Source organism: Mugil cephalus, chromosome 7, assembly GCF_022458985.1.
Source record: "Mugil cephalus isolate CIBA_MC_2020 chromosome 7, CIBA_Mcephalus_1.1, whole genome shotgun sequence".
Taxonomy (NCBI): Eukaryota; Metazoa; Chordata; class Actinopteri; order Mugiliformes; family Mugilidae; genus Mugil; species Mugil cephalus.
In genome coordinates this window covers 9,337,602-9,361,246 of record NC_061776.1, presented here as the reverse complement: position 1 = coordinate 9,361,246, position 23,645 = coordinate 9,337,602, and the positions used below count along the sequence as shown (strand labels likewise).

The 23,645-nt window shown below is 42.9% G+C and overlaps 1 protein-coding gene across 6 annotated transcripts in view; it reads right to left on the bottom strand.

The window, feature by feature from the left end:
* LOC125010271 (microtubule cross-linking factor 1) overlaps positions 1-23,645 on the bottom strand; it is a 77,365-nt gene that overhangs the window by 18,053 nt on the left and 35,667 nt on the right. For all 6 annotated transcript variants that reach the window (XR_007113037.1, XM_047588754.1, XM_047588755.1 and 3 more), the window contains exons 4-11: positions 21,024-21,083; positions 19,152-20,537; positions 14,685-14,831; positions 11,157-11,258; positions 10,705-10,932; positions 8,663-8,830; positions 5,305-5,472; positions 657-932 (exon numbers count right to left, since the gene is read on the bottom strand). Coding sequence is in view for 5 of the 6 variants with exons in the window: in XM_047588754.1 (XP_047444710.1) it covers positions 657-932; positions 5,305-5,472; positions 8,663-8,830; positions 10,705-10,932; positions 11,157-11,258; positions 14,685-14,831; positions 19,152-20,537; positions 21,024-21,083 (2,535 nt within the window). In the remaining variant the exon portion in view is untranslated. The remainder of the gene's footprint in view (positions 1-656; positions 933-5,304; positions 5,473-8,662; positions 8,831-10,704; positions 10,933-11,156; positions 11,259-14,684; positions 14,832-19,151; positions 20,538-21,023; positions 21,084-23,645) is intronic.

The window sequence follows — 23,645 nt, the reverse complement described above, 5'->3', positions numbered from 1 at the left end:
CTATATTTCTATATTTTGGTATTTGCAGTGTACACATACAAAATAATACAACATTTCTTAGCATTTCCTGTCCTTTTTAATGCCTAAATAATAGGTCTTCATTAGGGGGTCGACGACCCCTAGGGGGTCCGCGGAGGTACTGCAGAGGGGTCGCAAAATCTTTGGTTGATTGGACATTTTTTTAAATTTTCCCTCACAAATTTAAATTTCTTTAAATACGCATGAACATGAATCCAACATATTTTAGTAAAGGGATAAGGGACAGCTTAATATTAAATGCAAATTATAATAATAATGTATATCTATAAATAGCACTAGGCCAAGTTTAATATAGAACACATATAGTAGGTAGGAGGTCCCTACTTAATCTCCCAATCAGTTTCAGGGTCCTTGGCCTGAAAAGTGTTGAGGACCCCTAGCCTAAGCAATTCAATTTTCGATTAACTGAATATAACTGAGGAAGTGGGAAGAGGAAATGTTTGACAGTTCTGTCTGAGAAATGGCACAAGTCATCAATAAATGAAAGTCCACTTAGTGCCTGGTCTGGAGGCCAAATTACCAGATGTGTGACATGATGGGAAAGCTCCTAAATGTGTCTGAAGTGATAAAGACTGCAGACTGGTTCCCCTCCTCTCCTTTCTGTTCTTTTGTCTCACCCTCTCCATCTTGCGGTGGAGCTCCCTCATGCTGCCGTCCCACTCCTGCCGCTCGCGGTCGAAGCGCTCCAGGAGCTCGGCCCTCTCGCGGCTCCACCTCTTCTCCCCGTGCTGCAGCTTCCAGCGGAGGTCCAGCGACGTGTTGTGGCTCTCGGCCAGCAGGCGCCGGTGCTCCTCGCGCTCCAGGTTCAAGCCCCACTCGGGATCTCCGGCTTCCTCCTCCTCTTCTTCTCCCTGCGCCTCGCCTCGCACCTTATCACGCACCTCCTCCTCCAGCTGGTCACAGATTCAAGAGAAAAACACAGATGGGAGTCAAAAGAGACTCACACTTTTTTAATTGGAAGCAATGAAATGTTAAAAAAGTTTGCTGTTTGGTCTGTAAACTTTTAAAAGCTGCTTCTGTTGTCTTCTCCACCCGTGGATCAATAAGTTGTGAAAAGCTCTATTTCGATAAAGTTTGTCAGGACTCAAAAAGTTGTGTCTGTACATGAAATCTGGCCAATCTCTTGCTCTTTTGATGTTTATTTTATCATCCATCTTTCTTCTTTTGGTTTCAAAAAAACAAAAAAAACAGAAGTCTATCTTAGAACTCACTCAGCCACAAAATTGGAAAGAAAACAAGACACTGGGCTAAAGAAAATGTTTTGATACCGGTATGTCTGGTTCTCACAACACCAACGATTGAAATGTACGAGGAGGCAAGGAGCCAAAAACCTAACCATCGAATTGCGCAACGCTGAAAGTTGCACAAGTGACAATGTTTATCCAAAATGGTTCATCTTGCTCGTCTTCGTCTATTGAATGGATTTGGTTTTTGACAATAAAGTCGATGGGAGGGAGAGAAACGACTTCTTCTGTTATCTTTCCCGTTGATTTGATGCTCCACAGGGGGCAGATATTTTATTTCTGGGGGGTGTAAACACATACATCCATGCAAACAGTTAAGGAGGGAACTCTAAACAGAATAATTTCAGTCAAGTTGAAGAAATATCGCCAATTTATACACAGCCAAGATTATACAATACTTGTGGGATAGAGTCGGGAATAAAAGAATCATAAACAAAACTTAAGCAAACATTTTGGAAAGTGTGCTTTTTCCTGGGGAATTATATTCAGTGCCAATTTATTTATCTCATGCCAGCCACTATTAAAATTCTCTCAAGATGCTTTGCAGAGCCTAGAGTCTGAAATACCCAGAACAACAATGTGGTGGTGGTGGCAAGAATAAACAGAAAGAAACTTTGAGGAGGATCTAGGTCACATGGGTGAACCCATCTGCTCATGGTTGGCTGGATATAAAGACAAATCAAGACGTAGTTATATAAGAGAATCAATATAATATCATGTCTGAATAATAAATATGTATGATGGCTCTCAGAACTGAACTTAAAATAAAGAAAACCTATATTATAAATCAATAATAATCATTTCAACAAATGCATCCAATAAAAGATGCACCCATGGCCTCTTAGTAGAAACATTTCTGTTGTTTAGTTTAAGTTTTCTATATTAACAGCACTAAATAAATGGCGTATGTCTGCTGTCAAATTGCTGAAGGTTTATTTATTTATTTATTTTTCAATCTGCAGCGCATTGAGCTTTCGGGGTCACCGTAGCAACGGTTCACCAGGCTCTGTCCAAGACAAACAAAATGAGCTACAAGTGTTGTCAGGGTTTACGCTAAGCTACAAACAGAGGATTCGGACGTCTCCCAGAAACCTTGAAAGCTGCAGAACAAGGAGGAGTGAATCCACAGTGGAAGCCTGAAATCCTCAGACAGACTTTGATCCCACAACTTAATCAAACATAAGCTTGCATAACTCATTCACATATGTTTGTCTTGTTTAGTTTTATATCTGGTTTTAAAAGTGTCTGATGAGACACAAGAGCGGATGATTACGTGCGTTGACGGCGTTAACAGCTGCTGAATGAACGAGTCGAGATCCGAGGCGTTATAAATAAAGAGAGTTATTTAAGGGTGAGCCGAACTAGACTGAGATGAATGCAGCAATGAGATTAACATCTGGTCGTAGTAGTGATTTAATAAGAAATCATGTCCACACATAAATACACGGGCGAGAGTAATATTCAATTCTACTCTGCTCTACTGGGCTGTATAATAACCATGAATAAAAAAAGTCCTTTCCTGAAGTCTTAATCAGAACAGAAGAGAACACAGCGGAGCAAACGCAGCGTCGTGTTATCGGAGGAAACTAAGTACATTAGTTCTCACTGCAGCCCTCTGCGACCTCTGCTCCGTGCAAGGATTGAACCGTGTAAGAGCTTTCACAGATTAAGGCATCAGAGTTAAAAAGATAAACATCCTCACATTACTCAAACCTCTTAATTGGTTCCCAAAGCTGAAGTTTTCATTTTACATCAGATAAAGACGAGAGGAGAAAACACAAAGTTTCAATTTTTTTGTCTCCCGGCACAGTTGAGAATGAATTTCTTTGTCATTTTAATGAGGTTCCGGCAACTTGGGGGACGCTTGTTCACACAACATCAGCAAAAGGACAGTGTTTATATCCACATGGTTTACAGTGATCCAATAGGTCACCCTTTTTTTGGTCTCCAACAACTCCTACGGGACATCTATCACATCGTATCTGTCTCACCATTACGTTTCTAATATCAAAGCTGATTGCTTTGAGTGACAGGTGGATGCAGTCACAGGTTGCTAACGGTCTGGCTAGGTGTGACGAGCGCCTCAGTATTTTACTCTCATGGTTACCACTGCAAGTTCAGCCTGACAACACTCACAATATTTATTTTTTTTTTTTTATGATATCATTAACCATATACCTTAACCCTTTAAGACCCAAACATCCGCCTTAAATCCACGTTGAAACCAAATGTTAAATGCTAAATCTAAATGTTAAAACTTAATGTTAAGTGTTAAATCTAAATGTCAAATGTAGCACTTGGCAAAACTAAATATTTCACTAATATGCTAATTGACACTGCCGTTCAGTGGAAGTACCAAAATGAAAGCTTCAATATGAGCAGTTCTGTGGTGGAACCGCTCCACTGGTTTCTCTCCGTGCTGCCCTTCACCGACTGACTGACTGACTGACTGTCTGAGACTCAGCGGAAAATGCTGGAAGAACTGTAATTCTTTTTAACTGTAATTCAGACTTTCATAAATGCATATGTTCAGACGACTCTTTCCAGCTCCGAACCATGACAGCACCGGTACATTTGTCCTCAAACTAGCTTAGCATGTGTAGCACGCAGGTAAAACTATCTAACTATCTAGCTAAAACTAGCAGCAGATGGAGTCGAGTCTTTGCTATATTAGTTAGCGATCAACGTGCTTCGTGCAAAGCACAGTTGTTTCGATTCTACAGCGCCGTACTGTCTGCTGAACATTTACAATCCACATCATTCTAAAGCTAATGCTACTATGTCTCCTCAGGGCTCCACCAGCTCTGAACATGGCACTGGAGCCACCAGGACAGCAAACTCGGCACAACAATACACTCTGTGCTGGAGATAAAGTCCTATCTAGCATCAAAATCACCACATTGAATTTAAAGAAAACTTTGGAGTCGCAACACGGCACAGTGAAGCTAACAGGGCAAGTCCCACCAGGTGGTTTCAGAGTTAGCCAGAAGAGCCACCACAGTGAGCTTCAAAAACCGGTATTCAGGAAACTCTGTGTCTCCAACACAGAGTAGCTTTAATGCTGTCCAATAAGAGTTTCGTCTGCCATTCAATAAATAAGATGCGTTCCCATGCCTTCGAAACCTGCAGAGATTATGTTCCACTCAGTGTAAAAATGCAGCGTCTGCAAATCATTTCAAGTGGACTATTACTTCAGCGATAAGCAGCAGTGCTACCACAGAGGGCTCTGTAAGAGAAATGGCTCAACTTAATAAGACAACATCATCCTTAAAGTGCAAATTCCTGGTATATTATTTTGTGAACAGGGAGAGGACGAACCAAGCATCGTTGTAATTGTGTAAAATCATCTTTGGTAACTGTTAGGTCATTAATATGCATTAAAAATATTAGTTTCCTGTCGTCTGTAATGTTGTAAATGTTGCTTTGGTAGGATGTTTCTGTTGTATCTGCTGATTTAAATGTGTCAATCAGCAGTTTCCATAAAAAAAACAACTGATATCGTCTTTCATCCTCCACCAGCTGAGTTGAAGACAGTCCCTTACAGTCCCATTATGAACACAGGAGGCCACTTTAACAGCTGTCTTCACTTAAATCAAAAATGCTCAGAGGCACAATGAACAATTAGGCACAATGCTGAATTCATTAGCTTGCAAAGTGACAGACTATACACTAACAAGGTGCCAAACTAGTTATTTATCATCATATTGTTGGACGCTGTTCTTTTAATTTAATTGTTGAGGGGAGATTATGAATTGATTTCTGTCCATTTGTTTGTCCAATGTGCATTAAGACACAGTTTAGAGATATTAATTATTCTGTTGCGGCACTTTCATAATGAAAGTGTCTACTAGAGGAGCTAAAATTACTTTTTCTTCTTGTCTTATTATCGGTTCGCCCTGAGAGGGAGTTCATCCGTGGACGAGGCAACATGTTTACTGTCATCTCGCCGTTTACTGAACGTTTCCTACGCCAGATTGTGTGCTGTCCCTTTAAAGGTTCGGCGCTGAGACGCCATCTGTACCTGTGCAACCTGGCACTTCATCTCTGCCCACTTGACCTCCCAGGCGGCCTTGTCGTTGGCGTAGGTTTGCTGCAGTTGGCACCGCCGCGTCTCCTCCTCCCGCAGCTCCTCCCGAAACTCCTCCAGCAGCGTCCGCAAGGCCTGCAGCAACCGGCGGCTCTCACCGAACTGCAAACACGGAGGGGGGGTTCATCAGCAAAGACACACATTCAGAAACACGCATGCACAGCCAGTTGAGCAACTTTGTTCTTTATCTTGAAAATTGTCCCGTTTTATCAGCCTGTGTCCTTTGGGATGAACCTGCTTCTAAGTGCTTCATAAATCAATTTTGCCTCAACGTCTCCATCCTATCTTGTCTCCCGATCTGCTTTTTTTTCTTTTTCTTTTTTCATCCTTGTCCGTTTTCTGACCTCAGCCGGGAAAGATATGAAATATGCACATGTACCGTAGCTGATCCTGCATGAACAGTTGCATAAAATGAATTCTAAAATTCCCATGTGACATGTGAGAAGCGAAGCTCATCTAGGATCTGGACTTATACATCCTCAGGGCAATGGAGCAGAGACATCCAGTGGAGCACAAAGAAGAACGAAATGAACGTGGTTTTCTTGAGGGGCGTGTGAGGAGTGGTTCGCCCCCAGGTGGTCCTCCCGTGGAGAGGCTTCAGGTCTTGGCAGGAGGCAGCGGAGCTCAAAAGGAGTCTGCTATCCCCCCCCGAGGTGTCACTACAGCGCCTCAACTGAGAACACGGCATGAGCTCAGGTGATAAAACGCCGGTCCAGCATAATCACATATATCCAAGAAAGAAGTGACTTGAATTAATTTCCATGAGGCCTGTTCAATCGAACCAACCACTGGTCAAAAACTCTACACGGTGCCATTATTTTAATAATTTCATCCATATGGCGCCTGAAGAGATTATACAAGACAAAGCAAATCTTACTTTGCTCAGATTTTAACTTTGTTAGAGAGGCTTTAATACTAAATATTAATAACATGCACCAATCAGGCATAACATTATGACCACCTTCCTAATATTGTGTAGGTCTCTCCTTGTGCCGTAGAATGGACATGGGTCTTCTGAGGGTGTCCTGTGGTTTCAGGGTCTTATGGGTTGAGGGGAGGGGCCTCTGTGGATCATCCCACAGATACTTGATCAGTTTTGGATCTAGTGAATTTGGAGGCCAGGTCAACGCCTTGTGATGCTCTTCACGTTGTTCCTAAATCATTTGTGTGTGTGTGTCTGTGACTGGGGATGGCTGCTGCCATCAAGGAGTGTCATTGCTATAGGGTGGGCGCGCCTGGTCTTGTCTAGTGTGGGTGGTATATGTCTCAGTCACATCTACATGAATGCCAGGTCCAAAACTTTCATAGGAGATCATTAAATTATCACAAGATGATCAGTGCAAGTGGTCATAATGTTATGCCTGATCGGTGTATAATAAGGTGAAAGTATTTAGTAGCAGGATTTTTTTTTTTTTTAAAAAAACAGAAACTTCCAGTTTTGAGGCCATCTGAGCCATGTGCATGACTTTTTATTTACTTCATGAATAAACTGGAAAAAGGTAAAGAACACAACTCTGTGAGGTCAACATCAACATTTCAACCTGACTTGAATTTTGTGTAATTTGCTGTTAGAAGTCAACATTTATGTAATCTCAGGAGATTTCCTTTCACCGAGGGTAATACAAGTTCACCTACCACCGCAAGGAAACATCTCATCTACAGAATTTACGCTATTTATACACACTTAAAGACGCTCAACAGTATCAGTCACTGAATGAGGATTTATCCCTCAGCCAGTCTGATAAATCCATAAATTCCTTCCAACTTGGCTCTGACAAACTTTCAAATTGCTCTTTAAGGCTTAATATACTATTATCACACTACTCCTCTGCTCGCTCCAGGGGCCTGGGATGCTCACTAAGGCTGCGTTTCAGTCCAAGACTTAAGTCAGGTCTGCTGGGCATGCTTGTTCAAACTGAACAGCTTAAAGTAACAATGTCAGATCACTGCACTATGATGTTGGGGGTGAAAATCAAAACACAAGACCAAGTGGAGCACTTAGCGCTACTTAATAATGCATCCCACCCAAAATGCTTACATACTTTTCTTTATTCTAACAGAGGGGGGTAAGGCGGTCGACTGAGGACCTGGAAGCAGATCTCAACACATTCAGTTTTTTTTTTTTTTAGTTTAGTTTGAATCAGATGCATAAGAGTGGCTGTGCTCAAAATAATTACTGCCTCCAACCAGTTATGTGGGTCAATACTGCCATCTGCATATTGTGCCAAACAGCCCTGATGAATGCCAAACGCTCATTTGTGCACAATGAAAAAAGATTATGAAAAACAATGACATAATGGCATAGTTATACCCAGTGTCCAAACTCGGCCATTACGCCAATTCACTAAAAGGAAACTTAACGTCCGTTTGTAAACATTTTTATAATATATAAAAATCAATGAATTATTTCATTAATTTCTATAATACGTAACACAACTTTTGCAGTGTGACAGGACTTTAATGGCAATAAAGGTGGACCTTGTCAACTACCATAATACTGCATTAGAATAACAGAGTCAGTGTGTAATATGCAGTATCATGATTGGCTCAGCAGCGATAAAGGGGCAGGGCCTACTGTGTATTGGCGCGTTAGATTGATAGCTCTCGGCTAGTGTCAGTGGTAAAACATTGTCCTATTGAGGCAGCTCCTTTATCGTTGAATGAGTGAAGTGCTGACCGATACCTCCATTTATCCCTTAACTGAAATATGTTTGATTCATGTTAATGTGTATTTAAGGAAATTTAAAATTTGTGGGGAAAATAAAAAAAAAGTATATGAAAAATGTCTAATCAACCAAAGATTTTTCGACCCTCCCTGTAGTACCTTCATGGACCACAAGGGTGTTGAAGACTTAGTTTAAATCGGAATCAGAAAAGACTTTATTGCCAAGTATATTCGTACATACAAGGAAGTTCCTTGGTGCTTGTTGCATAATGTCGACCTTTAAACACATTTATAGCCTGGTACACATTTAAAACCAACAGTTTTGCTCTCTTTAGCCAGTTTTGTCATTCAAGACTTAAAGCTATGAGTAATGAAGGGCGTTGACACTTTAAGTGACAGGTGGGTCCTCTCATAGGTCGCTAGCCATCTGCCATTTCTGAATAAGCCAGAAGTTAGAAGTCTTGTAAATCACAACATGGCTGCGACCAGAGACGCCACACTGAGCATCGAAACCACTCTTCAGGAATTTTACATGTTACGCCAACATTGCTGATGAACTGTAATCCATTTGTTTGTGTGCAAAATAAAAGTTTTGTTATTGAATTAAACTAAAAAGACTACCGGTACCTGTCCCTGATGCTGCAGGTGTCGGTCAGGTGACGGCAGAGGGAGGATGTGGCCGGCGTCGGGGACGTCCCCCGGAGTTTGTGGTAAACACAGTCTGTCGTCTCGCTCCGACTCCCCCTCCTGCTCCATTATCACTCCCAGCTCTGGGAAGCCCTCCAACTTCTCAAACTGGAACAGATGATGCAGCCACGAAAAGCCATGTATTAATTCAAACGCTCATTTGGGTTTTTATGTACCAACACATTCTGGTTCAGGCAGAGAAGGAGGCGCAGGGACACAGAGGGATTCTTTTATTAGTGCATCACAAACACAACCTGTCACTTGCTGCATTTCTGTTACCCCTAGAAATGCACAAAACCTAGAAATCGCAATAAAAAAGTGGTAATGGAAACACCTACATGTGGAAAAAACAAATATCGCTAAAATATTTTTACGCTTTCATTGGGGTGTTTTTACTTCAGATGATCGATATAACAGTTAATCGCAAAAGTGCAATGGAAGCACATTTGGCGCATTTCCCCGTCATTGGCGTCACCAGAGCTGACGCAGTGGATCATGTGACCAGTTCAATTGAAGTCCATTCTCAAAGTAATGCCTCGCGTAACCAGAATTTAAGAGAATTATGGGATATTGTGAGACTTTATGAAAGTTACAGCTCATTCGCAAAACACCTTTCAACGGAAACATGTACAAAGAGCAATTGTTCTTTGTGGAAATTTCAGAAATATCACTTTTATTTTGCTAAAAGAGTGTAGGAAGGAAGTGAAGGAAGTGGGGACGCTTTGTCCATATTTACATACAGTCTATGCTTCTGACAACCACAAAGATATAAGGAAATGGTTGGACAGTGAAGCACAGATGAAACTGAGTTCATAAAGACAAACTGGTCTGTGATTTATGGGGAAGTGTGGCAAGTGTTTACCACCTGAAGATATTAGAAACGTATCTCGCAAATTACCCGTTTAATCAGCCAGAGGCCTGAGAGGATAAGAAGAAAATGTGGAACATCGACCACTAAATCGACAACAACAAATGTAGCCGCTCAATCTGCCAGGAAACCAATTAACCATCAGTCCTGCAGGTATCTGAATCCTCGTGGGATGTACACACGACAAAGTGATCCAGGATTAGTAACTTTTTGTAGCCATTTTCATCATTCAATCGTTTATATTGATCGACTCAAACCACAGCCTGACATGCGTCTGTGTTACAAACTTCCACTTTCAAAGTATGCACAAGATTCCCAGTTCGTTTAAAGTCAACATACTCGCAGCCACCATTAATCCTCACTACTGGGAAAAAGTGAAATGTTCAAACAACAGCAGACGGCACAGAGGTAGCTGACTCATAAAATTAAAACACAACTAAATCTTCTTACTTTCATGATATTTGAAAGTCTCTTGACTCTGGTGCATTGATGAGCAAAAAAAAAAAAAATTAAGACCACTCACAGACTGAGCATGGAAACACAAACATTTATAATTGTGTGTACACCGATCAGCCACAACATTAAAACCACCGACAGGAGAAGTAAAGACATTGACCATCTTCTGACAATTCAGTGTTCCTCTGAGAAACTTTTGTACCTGGCATTCATTCATGTGGATATTACTTTGACGTGTACCTAGACCAGACCTGCCACCCTCACCCCATGGCAATGACACCCTGATACAGACAGACACACAAAAATGTTTTAGGAACAACTCAAAAACATGAAGAACAGCACAAGGTGTTGATCTGGCCTCCAAAATTCACCAGATCCCAAACTATTCAAGTATCTGTCGGATGTTTCCCTCAGCCTATAGGATACATTCTCCTGACAGAAACCACAGGACAGTTGCAGAAGACCCATGTTCATTCTCAAATGAGTCACAATTGACCTTTGACTCTTAAGCTTCACCAAACTACAATGAGAATCCCGTGTCCCTCTGCACCAGGTGTTCCTATGAAAGCGGACATTCTTGCATGCATGTGTATAACGACCAGAGAGTGGAAGAGATGGAGAAATCATCGCATCCGCTCTATAACGTGGTGGAACTCACCTCCGGGTGCCCCGCCTCGTCTCCGGAGTCATCCTTGCGGCCGAGCCTCCAGTGCGTGAGGATCCACCTGAGCTTCATGTAGAAGATGATGGTGTTGCGTCTGAAGAGGCGGACCTCCTGTTGCAGCATGGCCCTCTCCTGAGTCCAGGGCACGTCGTGACTCTGAAGGCCCTGCAGCTCCAGGCCTTCACGCTGGGCCTCCAGACGCAAACGCTCATCCTCCTGGTGCTGCAGAAATACAAACGATTAGGTCCATTACAATTCACTAAAGCCAAACTTTACTGTGCTCCGATTTCAAGTTAAAGTTTAATACACGTAGAAGAATATTTGCATTTGTGAAGCAGGAACCAGAATATTTGGGGTCATTTAAGCTTTTAATAGATGCCTTAAACATTCTGTATTTAAAACATACGCTCACACTCGTACATTTCTTTTAAACTGCTTTATTGTACCTGAGGCAGAGAAACCACGGCTTCCCGTTCCTCGGCGGTCGCCCTCATCCTTCGCTCGTGATCCAGGCGGAACTGGATGTCAAAGGCAGGCGTGTCCCGCAGCTGAACCCACAACAGCACACACACAAAAAAAACTCATTTAACCAGACGCTTGGATTGTGTTAACACATACTATTGTTTTTACCTTATATGGAAAATCAAGCAGGGACTTGGGGGTAAGAATATTCTACTTGGAAAATACAAAATAAAGATTCACACAAGTAAAAACCAATGACAGCTTCTTCCTCACGAGATCATTATAATTTAATGCTGGCCCCTTCAGGGTGGACTACTTTACCTTATTTAGCATCATCAAAGGTTTATGATCAAACTCCAGATGCAGAAATGTTTAATTTAACTCGTCGGCTACACTTTCTCAGAAAAGAGAGTAGATCATTTTGGAAAATCTGAAATAATGCATGGTTTCAAATTAAATCTGTGGTAAAATCTGACACACTAAGAACTGATGCTTATTTTACTACATGCTCATAGGGAAATGGGATGCTCATGTTTATGGTGCTTGAATGTGATGATTTTAGTCTTCAGGATATTCCCGTCCACCCAGAAGTGAAGGATCTGGCAAATGTGGAGATCGCAGCAAGCTTATAATGTGCTTTCTTTACTCTACTCTACCCTCCGGCAGTAAGTTGAGCCGTTCAGAGTGTGCTGACCCTGGAGAACCTCCCTGTCAGCCCAATGTCAAATGCAAAATCACAGAGGCCGGCAGCACGGCGCTAAATCCTGCCACGTCCAAGCTGCTTCCCCCGTTCATTCATTTCTACCTCACAGATTACGTCGCTGCAGAAAACCACACAGGACCAAAAAAAGAAAAAAAATAAATAAATAAAAAATGCATGCGAATGTGCTACGACTGCAACGATTATGTGTCACATCGCCGCTGCCAGGGCTTGGCATTACATAACAGCCGGCAATTTCTCTATCAGCACAAGCATGAGGCAGCGATTATGAATCACTGTCCTGCGATTACACAGCCGGTTTATTAAACCGTGGAGTCACTGAAGGATTTAACAGATCTGAGATGATGTGTGCTGCTGGGAGTCCTCGCCTCTTTGCCTCTCTTTGTGTGTGTGTGTGTGTGTGTGTGGGGAGTGTATTGTGAGCCCCTCTGTGAGTCTACATACATTAAATCTGCTGAGTCGAGTTGTGAAGGTATCGCTGGTGGCAGTGAACCGGTGCCAGAGGGTATCAGGGTGCGCAGACTCAGCTCTGATACACTTAATGGACAAATAAGCCTAACAGGTCATGTCGATATGTGCTTGAGCTTTGCCGCTGCTTTAGAGGGTAACAAACTGTCCACCGGCAGATGCACGATCAACAAAAACTGAGTAAATTGTTCAGGAATGTGCTTATTTTCTATTGGAGTAAAATCAATCAGAAAATGTCCAGGAGTGTATGATAGAAATTTAAAAAGCAAAAGAAAAAAAGTTGAATCAAAGGAGATCAAATAAACACCAGCAGCTCTGTGAGTGGAGATTAGTGTGAAAATAAAGTGAGCGAATGAAGTGAAGTTCATCAAAAAGTGACCGTGGCTGGAGCGTCACTAGACATGCTGGACTGAGCGGCCCTCTCGTCGGAGCAAATCAGACAGAGTTTATAGTGAATCATGATCAGAAACAGTTTTCAGACGCCTTCCTGGGGGATACGTTAGTTAAAATGCTTCATCTGTTTTCATTTTATCTGTTTTATGTGTGAAATTCAGCTCTTCTTGTTTGATTTGTACTACTGGTAGTCGACTCCAAAAAACAACTCCAAAACAGAAACTCTTATCTTTTACCAAAACACTTTTTTTTATACATTATATATTGACATTCTGAAACACAGCTACACCCTCCATCATAATGACACAGTTGAATTAGCACCTTTCTGATGCTGTTTCAATATAAACTGAACAACAAGAAGGAGGATTTATGGCAGAAGTGTTACATTAGAAGGCATTTGTACATTAAATGTACCTAATGAATTGGCATGTGAGTGTACATCTTGTATGAGTTGGAATGAATCAATGAACCAAGCTAAACGCAGTTTCTTTTTCAGTGACACAGTGAGATTTATGCTTTTGTGTCGGATCTACGCAGAGTCTACATCGTAACCTGCTTTCGGGTCCTCTGCCATTGTGAGCGTTTATATTTGTGCGCTTCTGTTTCTGTGCTGTTCAGGAATTACGCCGCTAAAATGCTAGTCGCTGGCTAGTGAGCTGTGTTGAGTTGGTTGAGTTACTAAGAACTGGATACATTTTTACCACAATTGTTGCAATGCAGAAAAGATGAAAAGACGTCTGAGTTGTCTGGTATTTGTCATCTCACATAGTTTTTATTACACTGCGTGTTACTAACTTTAAATGTATTTATCTGATAATGTTAAAATGTGATAAAGGCAGCCGCTCTCTGGGAAGAGAGAAGACTCACACAGTAAAAATAATGTGTCACAGTTTGTAAACAGTGTGACGTATTTTGAGGGGCGGGGTTTAACTGGAGGCAAAACATCTCAAACAGTGCAGCCTGTAAATGCCTGTTAGCTTATTTCAACAGACTGTTCTGGCAAGATGAACGAGGAAAATGCATATTTTAGAGAATACACTACTTCATATTCATGGACGATTTGACCAAAGGAGGACACAAAGGAGACAAAGTCTGGTCTGTCTTTATCAAGTGAAGCAGCTCCAACTAAGTTATTAGATTACTGCTTGGACCCCCCTGAAACACATAATTACGTTTGCGTTAGCTAGCGGTTAGCATTAACATGTAACAAGAATCCCCCAGATAATGATTAATTTCAGTCACAATTTATTCTAACCCATAATGTTATCCAGGCTAGAACAAATGATGCATTACATATTGATCTTATCTGATAAGAGGTGTGTGGGTTTGATTGAGGAGGTTGATTGTCTCACTTCAATCCTTTCTTTTAATCGACAAAGCCAAATACAGCAAGACGATTCTTTTACGATTGACAGTGACAGTGTTGGCCTCAAGCTTCCCTCTATGCTAAGGCTACGTCAAAAAGGGGGTGTGCCCTCGACAGTGTCTTGCAGAGGCATGGGTGGGGGATTGATAGCATGACTCCATGTCCATGTCCGACTATGGCTCTACCCTTACCTCTGGATTTTGGTTTCTCTGTGTCCAATGTGTGGGCGATTCCAGATACAAACAAGGAGATACGTTTAAACGTGTCGGGCTGCGGTGTATCGACATCTAACTTAAAGACTCAACGTTACTTGTAACTTGTACCACCATGTGTCCCGAGATGGAGTTTTGGAAGTGCCTTGGTGCTTCAGCTAGTTTTGGAGTTGCATTTTGGAGGGACCCTGCAGAGCTGCATTCGACTGCTGTTCACCCCGAGAGACATTTTTGGTTTGAATCAGAGAAAGTGTGTCCAGATCAAAAACAAAAGTCCAGATTTATGCTCCAGACTTGGCAGAAGGCCCATACTCATGGTGGAAGGGAGATGGAGGAGGGAGGAGGCACTGACCTCTGCTCTTAAAGCCAGGGGCCTGTGGTACCTAGTGAGTCCCGTGGCTCCCCTGCTCTGGGCCTGGCCCCCACCCTGGCTCTGGCTCTGGGGCTCCACGCCTCGCTCCTGTCCTAGACGCCACTCCAGCTCATCCCTCTGACCGGACTGTGAGTGACGTGGGGGCAAGGAGGGGAGGGGAGGGAAGGGAAGGGAAGGAAGGGAAAGGAGGAGGGGGGGTGAGGGGAGGTGGGTGTAGGGGGCGGGGTTAGGAGGATGGGGTGCAGGATACAGGGGTGAATGTGGCGGTGGCGATGGTGGCATTGGGTGGATCATGGACAAAAAAAGACAAAAAAGACAACAAACGGGGAGTTGAGGGGACGAGGAAGGATGGCGGACGAGGGGTGTTGGGCGGGGGCAAAAATAAAACAGAAAATGGGTGAAGAATACAAGCAGAGGAGGGGAAATTAACTAACAAGACTACACGGTGCGGAGAAGAACAAACGGACTAGAGTACGAAGAAAAGCGCAAAGAGAAAGACCAACTTAAAGATGACGGCGTATGAGAGAGATGAGAAGAGAACGAGAATGAGGATGAACAAAATCATGGGCTGAAACATCTGGCGGGAACACAAAGAGGAACAAAGAGAGGGAACCGGGGAGGGGGAAAGAATGCAAAACACTTGTTATGAAGCGCATGCAATGAGGGATAACATGAATCCAAACCAACAGCTGAGAGATACCACGGCAAACTGCTGCAGAGCGAGAGCTAGCACGCTAAAAGGTTTCCACCACACATGCCCGTGCACAGCTGCGTGTGTGTCGTTCAAGCAGAAGGAAAGTGGCATCTCGAGTCCGGGCGATGCACATTGTTTTCATACAATACAACATTTAAAATACAAGGTATAGCAACATGCTAACTTCTCATTTGTTCGTGGAAATACCCTTCTAATCATTTATTTTTTTGTCTTTTGTTTGCAATTATGACTTAAAATTGCACTATTAACATGTACATATGACACTTTTAACTGGAAGTGGGCTTTTATTCTGAATTTTACCTTGTGATCTGACGGTTTCAGGCCCAAAATATGAGTTTTTTGTCATTATTATAAGAAAATATTTAGACAATTGTGAGTTATGAGATTATTTATTTTTTAAAATGCACTGTTTTGCATTTACGACACTAACCATTCTTAGTTCGATTGTTAAAAATGTCTTTATCACGAAATCAGCATCTGTTTTCCTTTCAAGATGTCGTTATCTCCAAAACATATAATCATTTAATTTGATTACATCACAAATTTGGAACTAAAAAAAAAGATTCTCCAATTTTTGTTCAAGGTAATTTTGAGATGTAAACTCTGCTACCTGCTAATTATATGTATATATATTATTCATCATTAAAAAGTTTCATCGTATACCTTTTAAAGCCCATCATGACATCACAAATGTGAGGGAAAAAAATTACGTGTAAATTAGAAATTTACACAAATCTTGCAATTACAAGATAAAGAGCTTGTAATTAAGATGAATCCAGTATGCAAAGCCATACAGTAATAATGAGATGTGAAAGTTATAATCACAACTAGAATTTATGCATTTTTTTGTATGCTAAAATAGAAAATAAAAATGCTGCCTTTTTGTGGCTGCGGCGGCCATTTTTACTCTGCTGTCTTTTTACATTTTAAACTGTAATATTCTCAGGTTGAGTTAATCTCCCTCAGTGCTTTACTGTTTTTGATCCAGTGTGAGTTGTTAGTGCAGTGGATGGCTTTGACTAACCCACCCAGCTTCACCCGGACTAACCAGAGAGTCCTACAGGCAGAAGAGGAGCAAAGCAGAAACAAAGTCAGAGTGAGCAGCTTCAGATTAATATCACTACAAAGCAGACTGGGTTCTTCAAGTGAGTAATGTTTGAAGAGCTGTTTTACTTTCTGTCTGATTGGAAAAGACATTCAAGATGTCTGCCTGATCATGCAGCACAGAGATAATGAACCTGCTCTGGAAGAGTATACAGTGTGTGTTGGCATGTTGACTTACACTAAGCTGCAATAAAACAAAGACAGAGAGCAGGATGGCAGCCAGCGAGGTTCTTCCACAGCGCCATGCAATTTATTATTTTTATTTGAACACAGGTTATTTTAGTCGGTGTGCTATTTTTTTTTTTTTTTTTAACGGTTCGTCTCCTTGGAAACACCATGGAGTAACCAAGCCCACGTGGGTGTGTGAGATAATATGTTGTGCAAACATAAAGCTACACCATTTATGCGTCGTAATGAGTCACACATACGGCAGCATGGTGTAGTGGAGCTGCAAAGAGAGAAATACTTACTACGCTTCACCATGCAACATAATGGAAGAAGCTGCTACAGTTCCTCCATGGCACTTACTCCATTCACACCAAGCACAGTTTCAAGCACCACTCTCAAGCCAGGCACCCCGCCCTTCATCGGCCCTGGGCTGACTGGAAGCAGCTGCAGACAGTGAGTGCAGGGGGGAGGGAGGCAGGCAGGGCTGCTGGCTATGAGGATGTGCATGGAGATGCGGATGTGGCGGCAGCAGCAGCAGCAGCAGCAGCAGGAGGAAGCGATGGTGGTAGTGGTGGTGGCAGTGGGTCTGGGGAGGGGTATCGGTTGGTGCCAGTGTGGTGGAGCTGGGTGGTTTATGGTGGAGTGTGTGGTGGAAAGTGATGGGGGAGTCTAATACTGCATGTCACCCTGTGCTGGCACTGGAGGTCTCATCTGATCTGATCTATTAAAGGCTCTCAGCATCCGTCCTTTTTAGAGGCTTTAGGTTCAGGTCTTTTCAAGTTTCATGATGGACAAGCCTAAATTCTGAATATCGAAACCATAGCATCGCTAACCCCTGTGCTAATGCTTCTCAAGTTGAAAATCCAAAAAGGCCCAAGGATAGAAGACTCTGTCCTCCCTGATAACGACTACGATTTATCAGGTGTACCGTTCGCCTGCCTCCTTTTTTTGGGGCCCCACCTACTCTGAAGGAAATGCATTTATCTCATGTTAGTTTTACACCAACTTAAAGAAGCACTCCACAGGCTTAGGGTTGGACCTCTGTAATACCCCTTTCACATCGAAAATACCGGGATTTTCAAAGCCGGGTCAACCCGTCTTTGGTGCACTTTCACATTGCCAGAAGTCCCACTTCTGACCTGATATGTCATCATGTCAATAACGTCATCATTACACATTTAAGTGCACCAAATCTCCTCTTCTCCACAGATGCAGAGTAGCTTGCAGATCTCACGGTCTTGCCAGTGAGCTGCCAAAATCGATAAAAAAGTGTGCCATATCGCTTTCAGGCTGTATATAAACACAGCGCAGTTCACGTCAAGATTCCCTGGTGCAATTTCCAGAACATGACATAGGGCTAATTCAGCTTTTCGCTTCCATTAACGATCGTGTAACAACACATTTGTAGTAGAGTAGACCAAAACTTTGCTCTGTTTTTGAGCTGCTTGCAGCCCTGGAGCTTCTACAATGACACGGTCTGATGGGTCAAAATCAGAACGTGACAGGCAGGTACATGAACGTCATTGTGTAAATTAGCGGGTCGACGCAGCATTCCTGTTCACACTGAAGCCAAGCCATTAAAATCCCGGGTCGATTGCCGGGTCATTCAACCCGGGTCAAAAAAAATGTTTTTTCGTTCGATGCGAAAGGGGCTTAACTGACTATTAGAAAGAAATGTAAAAATATAGTCTTCGGTATTAGTCAGAGATTTCTGTGTGCCATGCTGATTTGAAGCGGAGGCAGTGATACTCCTCGAGGTCTGCAAACTAGTGCATCTCCAAAAGCCGATTGTTGCAGAGAACAAAGACCGTTTGGGGATTTTCATTTCTTAGAGTGAAGCTGGACTACGACGAATTTAATCAAGGGGAACGATGATAGCCCCACATACACCCCCTTGATATACACACTATATATCGAGCCCATCCTTGCAGTCATGTTTGCCTACGACTTAATGAGATTCCCATTGATGGACACAGCTGTGCGGTGAGTGTTCTGCTGAAGATGTACGTTTGCTGCCACTGTCTTTAATTAAAAGAGGTTTTTTTTGTCTTTTCTGCTGACTAAGTGTACCATTTAGTTGGTTTTGGCCTTAAATGGTTTACTAATGACTACACACTTAGGGGCATTTAATTCTAACTTAAATGAAGTCTCACATTTACAAATGCACCGATGGATTTTACTCACGGGTACCTAGATTTCTGGATTCTGCCTCTTTTACTTGTCTGGACATTCAGGTGGGATGCTTTCATTGGTCAGTTTATTGGTAGTTAATGTTCGTATGCAACATTTGAATTTGATTTTATTCCATTTATTTAATTCTAAAGGGTTAACATTTTACCCTTTGCTGCTAAATGAGCGTCACCTTCACAAAAAACAAAAGAAAAAAAGCCACAGAAAGAAAAAAAAATCTAAATGTACCAAAAGGAAAAGGTCACAGGAAGTCGAACCACTCAACTTACCTGGAAGTCCGTGGCCAGGTCTCTTCCAAAGGTGCCAATGGGAGAGTCGCGGGACATGGAGGTGACCGTGGAGAGGAAGCTGCTAGACTCTGTGAGGTTTGGCATGGGCGACAGATCATCTGTCCTTTCTCTCAGCCCCTCCCCTATGTGCTCCAGCTTCTCCACGAAGATGTGCAGCTCGGTGCGGAAAGCCTTCATGCGAGTGTTGATGGTGTCCAGGACTTGAGTGTCTGGTTTGGATCCGGACGCCGCCCCGCCCTCGAGGCTCTCCCCGGTCGTCACCAGCAGCCTGCCCTCGAAGATCAGACTGTCGGTGTCCGTGATCAGACGGTCCACCGTCTTCCCGAGCCTCTCCGCCTCTCGCTTCACATTAGAGAACGACTCCCGTTCCTCTCTCCTGCGATTGGCCAGTTCGGCGGCGCTGAGCTCGCTGCCGTCCGTGGGCTTGATGCTCCCGAACCCTGAGGTGGTTGCTGTCTTCTCAAACAGGTCTTCGGAGTCGCTCTCACCTCCGATAGGGCCCTCCCTCTTGGGCTGGAGGAGAAGGAGTCGCCCTGCCTCCTCTTCTTCAGCGGCTTCTCTGCGGCCTGTGTCACTCTCTGCGTCGCTGTCTCGGGGGCTGCCGGTGCGCAGGCCCAGGTGAGCCGCCAGGTCGCAGCGCTGGACGTTGGACATGAGGACGCGGTTCTCGTACTGCAGCTTCATCACTTTTCCGCTTAGCTCGTTGATCTGCATCCTGGCCGATTTAAGCTCCTCCATCATCATGGAGCCGTTGCCAGTCCCCCCATTGCCAGGTTTGAACAGCACCCCTTCACTGCCCTCCTCGCCCACAGGTACCGGGCTGCTGCTGCTGCTCGGGCCAAACTTGAAGCGATTGAGTTCAGATGTCAGCTGCCTGTTGTGGTCCTCAATCTCTGAGATGGAACGCCGCAGCAACTCGGCCTCCTCCTCAACGAACTGGAGATGGCGACGTAGCTCGCTGGCCGAGTCCAGGGCATCCCCGCCGTACGGGGACGAGGGCATGCTGGAGAAAGGCTCCCGGCCGAAGCAGTCTCTCTCGTACTGACAGCGAATGTCTTCATTTTCGGCCCGTAGGCTGCGGTTCTCCACCTCCAGCTCCACAATCTTCCTGCCCAGGATGTTCGCCTCCTCCTCCACCAGCTTGAGGCGTAACCGGAGCTCAGCCTCTCGGGTGGTGTGAGGGCCGCCGCCGGAGCACTCAGCGAGGGGGAGGGGACTGTCCACGTCCCCGTAAACTGATTTGTACTTCTGCAGCTCCTGCTCCAGTTCATCCTTCTCGCGTCCCAGCTTGGCCATCTTCTTCCTCATCAGACCGGACTCCTCCTTGGCAAACTGGAGCTGGCACCTGAGGTCCGCGCTGTCCTCCTAGCGGCGTGACAACAAAGCGAATTAAAATTTCCAAAGAATCCAATAAAAAGTCAACATCCCAGCAAACTCTCTTAAAAAGGTATTTTCCTCATTTAGCTGAGAGCTGCAGTTTTAAGCAGGAGGATGTTGTTAATTGGTTTCATTAAAAGCAAATTATATTGGCCCGTGTCCACTTTAATCAATTAACTTGAGAAGTTTTAATAGTTTTAAGCCTGCAGAGTGAATATGAATAATAACTTAATATTATTAAAGGATTATCCAGGAACAAAATAGCAAAAATACACGAAATATTCTCTTCTATAATGTCCCTTTTGCCAAAATAATGGGGCTGTATGGCACAAATGAGCAAATCAAATATTAAATATTCCCAGACTTGTACTGATTTTATATATTCTATGAAATTAAATTAAAAATACATTCATTTTGATTAATTATTTATCTATTTTGAATAATTATTTTAATATAATAATATTGTTTTTTTACCTGACTTGTAGATTTCTTGTCTTTAAATGCTTCTCTGCTTCCTCGTCGTCTCAGAGCAGTCTGGAAGAAGAAAAAAAAGCAAAGAATAAGGATGCAAAATATAAAAAAGCATTAGTGCTGTTGATAATTCCATATATCCAGATCATGCATGTAGACGGTCTTAGTAACGATGGCGACTCAAAACACCAACACAGAAAAAACCAACTCCCTGATGTAAAGCAGATGAGCGTTAATCTACGTCTTACATAACATCATCAGGTCCACGCTAAGTCTAATAAGGAAGTATTTACTCTAATTCAGATCGTAGATGACATAATTACTGTCAGATTCATGCGCATCGTCGTGGTAATAGCCCCTGACAGAGGTAAACATCTGGTTGCCACGGAAGCCTCGCTGCCACTGAATGGAGACGATGGACACGATGGGAAATGTGATTTTTGTTTTATCCGTTTATGAGACACGAGTTCAACTTCTTATTCAGCTCAGAAAATTTAAGAATACGGGTCATGTCGTGTCTTTTTATTAGTAGGACGTCTTATCCCGGCTCAGATTCACTGAGGGGAAAGCATCTGCCCGTCCAGTGGGGAAATCCGTCCTGAGCTAATAGCGCAGCCGGCATCGCACGCAAAGCCCGGATAAAACGAGGCCTTCTGCATGCCAGCTTAGTCTTACCAACTGATAACAATAATAATAATAATCATTCCTTTTTATCAACTCTTGCGCCGGTCACAGCTCCATGAGAGAAGGAGGAGAGAGACAGGGGCTGAGAAGAAGGAAGGAAGGAAGAGAAGAGGAGACGGAGGGAGGAAGCAACCCCCTTCTATAAATGCAGAGCTTTTTCCAGGAACAGACCGCAGAGTTATTTAAAGGGTTTGATGATCACCAAAGTTACAGCCGGCCTCTTTTCTAGGAAGCAAAATGTGATATTAATATTCCTGATCTCAGGATCACAATCTTGTTTCAGGATAATCTTACATACTGAAAAATCAATTAATTATTTTAACCAGATTTCAGTTGCAAATAAAAATATTTCTGATATGAATTAATTCAAATTCTCTTTGACAATGACAAAAATAAACATTCCAACTTAAATCAATATTGATATCAATATCGATCCATAAAATCCTTTGATTGATTTTTTTTTCTTTTCTTTTTTTAATAGTGCTATTTTCTGGATCCTCTTGTCAAAAATGTCCCTGCAGTCTCGTGAAGACTTCAAGACATCAAGACATAGCTTCATAAAGAATACAAGACATCAGAGACATTTATTAATTTATTTAAACTCTGAAGTATGTTGAGGTAGTGGCCTCATTTACTATATAGCCGAGCAGAGGACATAATCATACAAAGTATATAAAAATAATGTTTCAAACACTTAAAAATAAAATAAATAAAATAATAAGACCATTAAAATAAATAATTGTTCATTACAAGGTTTGTTGTGTTGCCACAACTCAATAGTTTAGTTACTTTCCACTGTGTTACTACATCACCTCAAATGACTGAAGTATCAAGAGTATCGATATTTTGATTTGAGAATCGACACCAGCATAAAGACCAGGTATCTGAAGTATCGATACTTCAGTATCAGTCCACACAACACTACTTCACACAACAAATCTGGCCGAGCCTTGCAACGAGAATAGTTCCCGTGTGAGGGAGATCCAAAACACGACAGGAGCTAAAGTCCTGAGAGCACAGTCAGGCCTGATTGGATTTAAAAAAAGTACAGTAAGACGACAGAGAAGAGCTGAGGAGCAGCTAAGCCACAGGCAAGAAGTGGAACTAGAGGTAAAATATTGTGGAAATACAGAGAATCCCTGGAACCAGTGACTAAGCAAAGTTCTTTATAACTCCACCAATGCCTGTAAATGAATCATAATCAAATTATGACCCGATAGTGATCCCATATATTAAGAGGTGCAGGTCTGGATGAGGCTCATTGAGGCTTGTGCACAGTTTGTAGTTAAACCTTTTGTCTTTGTATCCATGATTTACACTTTTTTTATGTGTGTGCATAAATTATTTGTGTCATCCAACCGTATCATTAACTGTATTTCCCACTAAAACCTACGTTGATTCCAACCCCAGAATATCAACCGTACGTTTTTCCGCCGCTCCTCTTTTACTGTGCTCCTTTTCACTCTCAGTTTTCAAACTTGGTCTCCAGCAGACTCTTCCCTGCACACGGCGTCCTAAATAGGCCGGCAGGGCAGCGTGAATCATTCATGGCTAGACGGATGGAAAGTATGAGGGTGAACCCGTGTTGCCCAGAGCATGAGGGGACCTTGACTCAGTCCCTGGCTCTGCGACAGGAAGCCGGCGCCCACTTACTTAGAGACCAAAACACGAACATAACCAAACTGAGTGCAGTGACAGACACAGAAAAAAGATCTCTGCCCAATATTAATTTGTGAACCGAACAAAGTTTCTGTTGATGGTGCATCTTTGCAAACATCCCCACCCTGACCCTAACACTGTGCAGTGAGAACATCACTACCAAGCGCTCCTCTCAGGAGGTAACATTTCCACTTTTCCTTTCATCAGCATGTTTCACTGTCGGCCTCAAGTTGCCTTCACAGTCTCTTTTTTCTTTTCATTTTTTGACGTTTTGACTCAAAA